Source organism: Aspergillus aculeatinus (assembly GCF_003184765.1).
Source record: "Aspergillus aculeatinus CBS 121060 unplaced genomic scaffold BO66scaffold_29, whole genome shotgun sequence".
NCBI classification, from domain to species: Eukaryota; Fungi; Ascomycota; class Eurotiomycetes; order Eurotiales; family Aspergillaceae; genus Aspergillus; species Aspergillus aculeatinus.
In genome coordinates, this window is record NW_020291498.1 from 32,830 (window position 1) to 43,640 (window position 10,811).

General features: G+C 54.0%; 3 protein-coding genes across 3 annotated transcripts in view; 2 read left to right on the forward strand and 1 right to left on the reverse strand.

Annotated features, from left to right (window-relative positions):
- Positions 1-4,020: 4,020 nt before the first annotated feature.
- On the reverse strand, positions 4,021-5,792 carry BO66DRAFT_324884 (putative aldehyde dehydrogenase; the record flags this gene model as incomplete). Its single annotated transcript, XM_025643848.1, has 4 exons — positions 4,021-4,305; positions 4,390-5,095; positions 5,231-5,681; positions 5,747-5,792. The coding sequence occupies 4 exons, from the start codon at positions 5,790-5,792 to the stop codon at positions 4,021-4,023; spliced, it is 1,488 nt and encodes a 495-aa protein (XP_025503041.1).
- A 1,199-nt stretch (positions 5,793-6,991) lies between these two features.
- On the forward strand, positions 6,992-8,312 carry BO66DRAFT_375734 (uncharacterized protein; the record flags this gene model as incomplete). The annotated part of the gene is made up of 2 exons (XM_025645667.1): positions 6,992-7,177; positions 7,417-8,312. 2 exons carry the CDS (start codon positions 6,992-6,994, stop codon positions 8,128-8,130), a joined length of 900 nt encoding a protein of 299 aa, XP_025503042.1. The 3' UTR covers positions 8,131-8,312.
- A 2,242-nt stretch (positions 8,313-10,554) lies between these two features.
- Positions 10,555-10,811, forward strand: part of BO66DRAFT_324947 (isocitrate lyase/PEP mutase family protein) — a gene marked incomplete at both ends in the record, with an annotated part of 1,313 nt that continues 1,056 nt past the window's right edge. The window contains one exon of the mRNA XM_025643852.1: positions 10,555-10,805. Coding sequence (XP_025503043.1) covers positions 10,555-10,805 — 251 coding nt within the window. The remainder of the gene's footprint in view (positions 10,806-10,811) is intronic.

A 10,811-nucleotide genomic window follows, 5' to 3' on the forward strand; every position in this document is an offset into this window, starting at 1 on the left:
AAAGAAAGAGAAGAGAGGCGACTGGGGGAACAAGCCCCTTCTAAAATGACTCGAGGGACAAGGGACCTTCTGGCTGATAAGAATTGGTGGAAATCAACACGGGCTCCAATGGTGAAGCCAGACCCAGGGCTACGGCGTACACGGCCCACCAGTGAACCTCGAAGAGTCGAAACACACAATGTCGCGCATGGACAATGTCCGGATTGGGAGAGCAGTGCTCCAGCGCACACGTGGTTCCCTCGGCCGATCGCGGCGATCGATCCAAGAGGCCGCCCTCGAGGAGACACTGTGTGCCCTTGCACCTGCTGAGATGGCAGCGATCGGCACACTTAGAAAAAAGGTAGAAACTTTTATTCTTTTGTGTGCGCTCATAGGGCTGTTTGTACCATCTACACATATTCAACAGCATGGGAAACGTGTACACATTTTGATGATCTGGTTTCGAGTGGTTTCTCTGACCTGGAGTGAGAGCCCAAATTCAGGAGTGGCAACCCCAGGAAACCCCGCGAGTGCCGACTTTCAGGGGGGAAAGGGAGTGGGAGGACTCCTGAGAGTCCTGACCCAGCCAGCCAGAGCTGCCAGGTTGTCAAGGCAGGAATGATTAAGCAGCCTTGACATCATTTGGGCCGATTGGACTCATTGGAGGCAATCTATCTTTGAAACGCTTTCCGCGGTTTTCCTTTGGACCGGCAAACTCTAAACGAGCCCAAGAAAAATCTTTCCCGCATCCCGCAACTGTGTTTGTTATCGTTTCCCGAAACATGGCGCAGGTCAGATCATTGACCCAAACCCAACAACTCACTGGGTGATACAGCACCAGTCTGATGTTGCGTCTCTTGTTGCCAGCTCTTGAGCCGTCTGCAACAACCGAAGCACCAGATGAAGCAGACTTCAACTTATCCAGGGGACGGCGAAGGAGGGAAAAGAAGGAGGTCGGATCGATATCGGAGACCGGGATTAGGGCCCTCGGGGCTCGACCGGAGCGGGTCTAGCGCCAAGCTAGTATCCGATAGGCTGTCCACCGGAAGGCAAATAATAATCTAAGTGCCAGCCTATGGCATAGCCTACGTTTACGGTTCCAGCTTTCAGCTTGCCTTCCTTATCACACGAGTCATATAGACATGAAAACCCCCACGGCGGCATCCCGACATCAAATCATCCAGACTGCACAAACTGGAAGGATGCAAACTCAAATTCCTGTCGGCCTTGCTTGCTCCCCTCGGGACAATTTAGATTGAGGTTGCTCGTGTCGGTCGGTGCCACGGTCGAATTTGGTATTCTTACGTCCGAGGGCCGCCCTGGTGCCTGGCCCATCCCAAGGTTATGCAGGGATGCTGACCGTGGCGCTGCTGCAACTCTGTTTTTAAGCGGCCTTTCCATGGAGATCTTATCGCTCCCAATCAAGGCCGTCGGCGAGAAGCTCCCTCGCTGCATGCATCGATCAGTTGATCCGGAGGGGTGGACTATACTTATACTTTGCTACTGCTTATGCTGCTTACAGGGGTCTTCAATCAATGCTCCTGCTTCTTTATGCACCGGAACGTAAAACAAAACAACGCGATTCATCCCTGAACCGATATCGCATCGCTGCTCTGCAGTCAGTCAGCCCATACATCCCACATCGAAGCCATCCTGACACCTCAAGCACTGAGTCACTATGTCTGCCAAAGAACCAAGACATACATACCTTGGCGACATTCTTGTCCTCGCACTCTGATCACCCCATCTTACCAGTCGGGTATATTCGACGAACCGAAAGGCTTATCAGATGCCAACGATTGATTGGCTGGTATTCAACGTCGAGGTTGACATTATCAGAAACCTATTGTCATGGCCGGGGCCAGTGAGGTGAGGCGCGTCAGTCCCGACTCCCGGCTTACCCCAAACTTTTCCGCCCCACACCGCGTCCACTCCCGAGGACTCTTGCCCACCGAGTACCTTGGCGGAGGCAGATTCGCCAAATGCTTCCTGTTCAGATAGCAACGGGTGAAATGCCAAGATGGGGTTGTAGATGGTGTATATGGATACATCCGAGTTGAATTCTATACTTGAGACATGAAGGAGTTGTAGTTCATGCGCAGAAGACTGGGCAGAATGTCTAGTAGAGATCTCCATCTTAATGAGCGAGGTTATGATCCACGGGGAGTGGATATTATTCTTCCATGGTGGATACGGGATCAGCGCTCGCAGGTTGTTAAAGATTGATAATAAGAACTCAAGCAGTGCGCTGGTTTTTGGTGTATGTGCTGCTGGGATCAGCGGTCATGTCCATGTCAGTCTTGCGAAGACGTAGTCGTAGATGGGGGTGGTTGAATGACTCGACTACTACTCGGTAAGGTGCCTTGAGAACGTAAAAGTGGAACTGGATTAGATAATTTGAGATCTGCCGGTTTTATCACAATCCATGATTGGCATTTGTGGAAGAGCTTCAGATCATGCCTATAGAGGAAGCGGTAGAGGTAAATGAAGGCGGTCATAAAAAGTTACCACTGGCCCACATTTACGTTCTGAAGGCACCCGGGCATAGTAGTTTGCTGGCTAATGCATGCATTGTTGCTGATTAAGCGGGCACAAATCGCCGCATTGCATTGGACACACTATACACTATACGGGGCGGGACTTCCGATGCAGCACCCACGACCCTTTCCAGAAGCTGCACACCGTTTCTGAAGCTATGGACTCCCTAGAACCTTATTCAATGGAAAGCAAGACACCGGCTCGGGCTTTGTTCGGAGAAGGAATACCGGCCAATGACCATATTCATCCTTTGCTCCGTGCTGAAGGATTCCGGGTGGAGCGACCTCGTGTGTGCTGAAGAATAGGGAGCAATAGGGTGGATGTAGGTTTTCCGGAAGTTTTCCGGCGCAAGAGCCTCACCATTCGTCTAAAATGGTGGTTGTTGACCTAGTATGTAAGGCGGTTCAGGGTACGGTGCAGAGGGGACTCCGTGGAAGGGGGGGTGGGTGGAATGCGGCTTGTTCGGATACGAGGCGTGGGATGGCATGGTTCGGGAGGGGGGGATATTGCTTCTCTCACGGTCCAATTTCGGGGCTATTACTCTGGCTTGAGCAAGGAGAAGAGTCTGTTATTCTATAGTTTATCGAATGGTTTGTAGCCTTGGGGTTGGCTTGACTCCTTAACTTTTTCCGGTTGTTGGCGTAGATCCGATCTTGCCGGGTTACAGAGATGCTCGAAATATCAGCATGGATATACCATATTAGAGTAGAGGGGATCTGGGAGAAACTATGGCCTGTATCTGCAGGTATATCTTCGAGTCATAGGAGGAACTGTGAACGTGTTGCTTCAACTGACCTGGTTATGACTCATCAGCCATATTGTGGCTGGTAAGTCACAGCTTGGTTGTGGCGGTGCCAGGCGCTTCCCATGTACATGAGAGTTCTACTTAGTACGATCGCCAGTATAGGATTCTAACAATGTGGGTCCTGGTTACCTAGCCCTTTGGGGATTCATTCTCTTTCGTAGCTCAAGTGCTTATAACTTGAGTGGATCATGATACAATGTTTTTCTCAACACCACGTTCTACGGCCCAAGCTCACTCACCTCACATATTCCCCAAATCATGTGCGGATAACGTTGAGCATATTGTTCTCAAATGACATGCAAAACATACAAATACTGACTACTGCGGCTGGAAATGCTAAAGGCTATCCATCGAGGCTCTCCACGACAGCCCTCTGCATTGCTCCTGAATAACCTCCAATAGCCGTGCGAGCTTCATCCTGCCGGGGCCACCAATCAAAGGTTTTGCATCTCTGAGAATCCGACCTAAGGCGTCTATGAAGGCATCCCAAGGTGTTTAATGCCCCGCCAGAAGTGAGGAGAAGTGGTCTCAAACCTCCCACCCCCTCCCGCCCCCTGCTATTAGGCTTACGCCTCCAGAGATGGAGCAAGTGAGCTTTTGCGTTGTAGATTCGAGTGTAAACTCTCAGCTGTTGTTTGGAAAACCTTGAATTTTTGAAGAGTCTGCATGACTACGTTAAGGTCACAGAGTAGGTGGAACTACAACCGCGGCGCAATACTATACTTGACCGACTTGACGGTCGTCCAACAGTCCAAGGCCTCCTCGCCCATATCCCGACCGAAACCACTCTCCTTGACGCCACCGAACGGGGCGTTGGCGCTCAGCAGCGACCACGCATTGACCGTGACCTGGCCCGTCTCGAGGGCGGAAGTGACCCGATGCGCGCAGTTGATGTCGTTGGTGAACACCGCCGCACTCAGCCCGTGCAGCGAATCGTTGGCCAGGCGGATAGCGTCTTCCTCCGTGTCGAAGGGGGCGATACTCTGTTCTCACCGCGTTAGATCAGCCACCAGACACAAATTGCGACAGAAACTGAAAGACAGATTAGGAAAAGCCACAGAACCTACCGCAACCGGCCCAAAGATCTCCTCCTGCATGATCTTATCCGACTGCCCCACATCCGCGAACGCCGTGTTCTGCACGAAATACCCCTTCTCGCCGACTGGCTCCCCGCCGAACAACAACCGCCGACCCGAGCTCTTCCCCTCGGCGATGTACCCGAGGATCTTCTCGAACTGCGCCTTGCTAGCGACGGGACCCTTGGTGGTCGTCTCCTCCAGCGGGTTCCCGGTCACGGGCGGGTTCTCCGCCGCGGCCTGCGCGTAGGCTTCCAGGAACTGCTCGTAGATGGGCCGCTGGACGTAGATGCGCGACCCGGCGGCGCAGATCTGCCCGTTGTTGGCGGTGATGCCGATGCGCGTCCAGAGGAGGGCGTTGGCCAGGTCGCAGTCCGCGAAGACGAGACTCGGGCCCTTGCCGCCGAGTTCCAGCGACACTTGCTTGAGGTTGCTGGCGGCCGAGGCGCGGAGGATGGCGCGCCCCGCGGCGGTGGACCCCGTGAAGGAAAGTTTGCGGATGTGCGGGTGGTGGGAGAGCGCGGCACCCGCGGAGGGGCCGTCGCCCGGCACGATGTTGACCACCCCCGCGGGGAATCCGGCTTCGCGGATCAGTTGGGCCAGTTTGAGGGCGTTGAGCGGGGTCAGTTCGGAGGGTTTGATGATGAGGGTGTTGCCGGTGGCGAGAGCGGGGGCGAGTTTCCAGGCTGTTATCATTCTGGAAGCAGGTTTTTCAGTATCTGATTTCCAGGTTTCGGGGGGCGTGAGGGAAGAAGGGGATTGGATAAGGATTAAGGTCGTGACGAATGTCCTGCAATGCAGTGCAGTGAAGAAGATAGATCATCACACTTACAGTGGTCCATTCCAAGGTACGATGGCCGCACAGACCCCCAAGGGCTCGCGGAAGGTATAGGCCACGCCTCCCGGGATGTGCAGCGTCTTGCCGTCAATCTTGTCTGCCCACCCTGCGTAGTACCGGATGGTCGACACGGCCTGCGGTACATTCAGGCCCAAACTGTCCGTGTACAGAATGCCGCCTTCAAGCGCCTCGATGGATGCGAATTCCTCTGCGTCCCGCTCGATCAGACTCGCCAGTTTGTGGAGCAGCGCGGCGCGCTCGGGCCCCGGGGTGGCTTTCCATGCGGGGAAGGCGGCCGTCGCTGCCTTCACTGCGCGGTCGATGTCCTCCGGGCTGGCTGCGGAGACGTCTGCGAGGGTCTCACCGGTGGTGGGATTCTCGACGGCCAGAGTGGCATTGTTGGCCGCGGGGGTGAATTCGTTGTTGATGAAGAGGGTGGTTGGGACTGTAGAAAGTCTGTCAGTGGTATGTCGAGGATGAGGAGTTAGTTGAGGGGTATATCGGCGGTACCTTCGATTTGACGGCCTTTGGAGCCGGTAAGTGTGATGGAAGCCATTGTGCTGTAGGTCTGTCGAAGCAAGTATTTGAAGCAGACTTGGTGCAAGCTGTTGTGCTGGAGGATATACTTCTAATATAGCAGGCTACGGGGGAGCATAAGGCTGCCCCGCACCAATTCCGTGGGCATTCCGCACCTCGGAATGTGTTCCGACCGGAGATGCGGGGAACAACTGATCCGAATAGAAAGATAAGTCTCTGTCAGCTTCGCTCTTGATGACTCGAAACTCACTGCCGATCCGACTTATGCTGCTTAGTGATCGCTTCAGTGGTGATGACTGATATGTCTGATGGCGCATCAACCTCATTTGGTCTCCTTGTTCTTGCAAACTTGCATAAGCGGACAACTATGATTCTCTTGAATTGGCCTCTAGGCCAACAGTTTCAGCCACCCAGATGATCCTGTCAGAGCCGTAATCCTCCGCCCGGGTCTGGCTGAATTGAGCTTGCCCTCAGTCTCTGTTCTGATCGCTGAGATGCCGCATGTCGTCATATTGCAATTCGAACGGGGTCGCACAGCATCCCATCATCACGTACAGCCACCGCCATTTGACAATCGTCTGCCGAAAGATCCGGCAAATTGACTGCCCCAGTTCTGCGCCGCCCCTCAAAGCATTGCCCATCTTAGGCATGGTGGACGTCTATCCCGAAAGTCGGGCAGCTTACCCTTCACCCCGGACCGAGATTGTCATCTGACCGTTCACCAAGGGGCATATTGCGCGAAGAGCCAATCTAACTCCTCTTCTGATCTGACCCCCATGCGGATCGGACATGGATTGTCCTCAGGGTCGATCCTCATTTGAGGGAAGACAGAACTATCGGAGTGAATTGGGCCCATCAGGATCGTGCATGTTTGCGGCTTCATCACACGGCATCCCGTTACTCAGCAGGCAAAGGCATGCAGCGGGTGGGGCAAAGAGCGGGTCGGATAAATTGATTGTGGTCGCTGGAAGACATTCAAGAGTTGGAATAACAGCCAGACTAGACTTCCATTCAATAATACTCGCAGGTCGACCAGGATTGATGTTTGGTTGGAGGACCCCGAGGGATCTCTGCGCATTGACACCTTCAAGGACGGGACGGGATGGAGGCAGATGGCAGATATAAATAGGTCATGGCAGGCTGCAGAAGTAGTGTTGTGTCAGAGCGGACGGACACTAGGCATCTTCAAGTTAATCCATTCTTCAACTTTACCACACCATGTTGGTGCTTCTCCTGTTGCTATACCATTTTATTGCTAGCACTGTAGTTGGTGCCAGCCCCAATGGCACTCATTACTCCTATCACGAGCTGTGGATGCTGCAGAACTATTTCTGGCAGAACTTCCTCTATCCCACTAACCGGGGTCATATCGAAGCCAACGACTCCTCTATCTTCGCAGCCGATGTAGGTGCTATTGTGCTGTTGTGCTATTTTCAGTTGCAATGGATCGTATTCCCAATCTATCTCTATACTTGTTCCTCCCCATCTCCACCAATAATGGGTAGCACGGCCAACCAGGTGACGGCTGGTGGGTGCCCGTTTTGTACAGTATTTACTCAGTGCCGTGCCGCTTTTTCCCCCTTCCCCGCACAACTTCCATTTCCACAGCTTCCACATCTCTCTAATATCCTCCCCCATCGCAGGTCCAAGGCCGTGTTCACGCAACTCGCACCTTCGACGGTCGCGAACTCAACAACGAGTATATCTTCGGTCTCTTTTCTCAGCCCGACCACCCCGGGATCTTCGGGCCTCCTATCGCGTACAACATCACCCAGTTCGCGGCCACCGACAACACCGCTGCGGCCACCACCCTCATCACCTTCAACATCACCACCTTCCAGCTGGTGGTGCCCGCCGCGATTGACACCTGGTTCCAGTACGACTCCTCCGGCAAGATCACTCAGTATGACGCCGTCTTCCGCTGGCTAGACTATCTCTTCGTTCCTCTCATGCAGGCAGCGGGGAAGATGTTCCATCTGAACGATTCAGTCCAGATACAGAACAGAGTGGCTGCTCTGCTTGCAGACACCATCTGCCAGACACACCAGGACCACTGCCACGGGGCAAACCTGCAGTACACCTCCAAGGAAGATTGTATTGTGTTCTTGACCCAGAGCGTCCGCTTCGGCTTGCCATACGAGATGGGCCGGAACACCTTGCTGTGTCGCGAAGTGCACGACAACATGGTGCGATTCAATCCGCCCGTACATTGTCCCCACATTGGGCCCGGCGGGGGTGGGTATTGTGTCGATGACATGACCTACCAGCAGGTGGTGCTGGAGAAATACTTCCGACACTCGTGGGTGCCATACGGATATGCGGATCACAACCCCTGGGTGGCTGTAGGAGCACAATGACGGTCAGAACCGATGCAAGACTCACTCTGGAGAGAGAATGTCAGAGAGATTGTGCTGCGAACTTACCTTCTTTAGCCCCAAGACGGAGCATGACAGCTGGTTGACTAAGTGGTCACGGACCTGACTTGCTGCCTACGATACTGACGGCTAGCACATCTAACCGCGATTCTTCGACCCTGTGCGGTCGGATTCGAACCAATCGAGTCAGAATCCGGTCTCTCAAAGGGGATGCAACTGTGACAAGCGAGGGGGCACCTTCATCGCCACCAAGAATGCTCAGGGTTTTCTTGGCGGTTGTGAATGAAATTGTCGATCACGCGCAACACGATTTGGCCCTTTCCGCCCACCACATTGTAGCCCAGAAAATGGATGATTAGGCGCCCCGCGCTGGAAAGCACTGCCTGTCGCGGAGAATGATCGAGACGCCGCACGCCGTGTCAAACACGCATGGGCAATTGAAGTCCGGACCAACTGTGAGCAGTAATCGACGGATTTGTGCTTTTCCGAACCCCTCTCGCTTCATCGCTCCGAAGATGCCTAATGGGTCATGTTGGCGTGTGCGCATGCTAGCATCGGGCCAAGGTGCAATCAACACTGCAACTGCAGAATGCTAAGACCCACTGCGGACCCGTCGCCCTCCCCAGACGATGCTGTCGGCCAAGTTCGTGGAGAAGTTTTCAAGTTGCCCCAAGGCTGAGCAGTGTCTCTCCCACTTTTCTCCTACCATGTGTGGGGATTAAAACATGAGTAAGGTGAGGTGAGGTGAGCTGAGCTGAGCTGAGCTGAGCATGACTGGCCTGAAGCAGAAGATAGGCAACGGGTCCTGCCGCGGAGGTTTAGGTTGCGACAGCTTCAGGGCGGCCAAGCCGGACAAATACGGAGTTGAGCGGAACAGCTGGCTTCGGCCAATCTACGCTAAACGGCCAATCGGGTGATTTGCGCGCGACGTCCATCGTGGTCCGAGCCTACGCCTACTACCTACCTCAGTACTCACTCGACTCCTGCCAATGCTCTGCCTCCTGCTCCTCTTTCGCGTCTCGTATAGCCCTATGGATTCTCGTCGATAGTCTCTGTATGATCGGCCTTTCAGGGCGATACATTCGCAATTATGCCATCCAAGCAGTGGACTAGCCACCACCCAACCGAAACAGGCCGTTCTTCGACGCCGCATCGGGCACTTGGTTCCTGCGCACGACCAAGTCTCCGGGTCGAACCCCTTGCGAGGTTTTACGATCCAGTCGGTTACACAAATGGTCACAGACGGACAACACGCGGAGTGTATACCACCAGTTAAAGCACCAGAGGAGAAGTGATCAGCGAGCGCATGGCGTCAAGGTCGAGGACTGACACGACCAACGTGCCAAGCTACTTGGCCCCTGCGCGTGAATGCAGTCTAATCTCGGCGATGATAGTACCCAGTGCAGCTATCCAGTGAGATTTCGGCTTTGCCGTCGGATTTCTGTGTAGCTATCAGCACGCATCCACCATCCTTCACCCCCCTCCATCCTGACTGATTACCTCCGACACTACTGCTGCCCGGATTCTCCGCCAACCATGGGTCCACGTCCTTCACGGCAAGACTGCCCCCAAGCTCCGTAGTGGGATGTCGTTTAACTTCCGGTGCATCAGCCGAGCCGCTTACGACTCTATTCGTGCAGATCAGCGTGGCCAGTCACCAATCAACACCGCGGACTAGCGACCCAGAAAAGCCGGAGGAGAGGGGGCAGCGAGACAATTCTCTGAAGACGGGAGCTCTGTGCGTGATCAAATGTCTGACATGCATCCTAATCCGGTTGGGAACTGGTGCTCTGTCTCCACCCCCTCGGTGGCCATCCTGCTGTACTGTACCACCCCCGGCACGACCAAACTTCCCCGGCGCAGGATTCAGAGCGAACCTTAGAAGGTATTATCGGAGCCCTTGAGGCGCGTATCCGGTCCTAACACCCTATCAGCCTTCTACCCGTATTATTTTCTTCCAGTTCAGCCAGCCAGTCATTGAGAGAACCTCAACGAAGAACTCAGAGCTTATCTGCTTTCTTGTCGGATCACAGTTAGGCGTGCTCGGCTCATCACAAGAACAAATCACGATCATTGACGAACTGGATGGGGGTGTCCAGCTGCAGTAGCGGCCAAGAATGCCTAGTATCAATATCTGGTCGGAGTTGACGACGATAATCGTCGGCCAAGGCCTTGAGTTACAACAAGTATGATCCGAGAGGGGGTTGCAGGAAACTGATGCCGGTTCTAGACAGCGATATGACACTGTCCTCATGGCAAGCGATTATTGCCTCGCGGACAGACATTGCCCCGAGACCAGAGGCAGATGAATAGATATAAAGCTCCCTGACGGACCCGTCCATTGCTGTCAATCATCATCAGCTCATCTCCTTCTCTTCCTCATCACATCTTTTCTCTCTAATAACAATGAAAGTAGCTGATACCCCTGACTCCGCCTCCACCATCAGCATGACGAACACAATCACCATCACCGTCGAGCAGGACGGCTACTACGATATCAACGGCTCGCGGCAGGAGCCTATTGTCAACCTCCAGCTGGTGACGGGCGCGTCCAAGCTGCGAAGGCAATTAAAAGAAAGCAACGAATTGATCATTTGCCCCGGTGTATACGATGGATTGTCCGCCCGAATTGCAATGAATCTTGGCTTCAAGGCCATGTACAT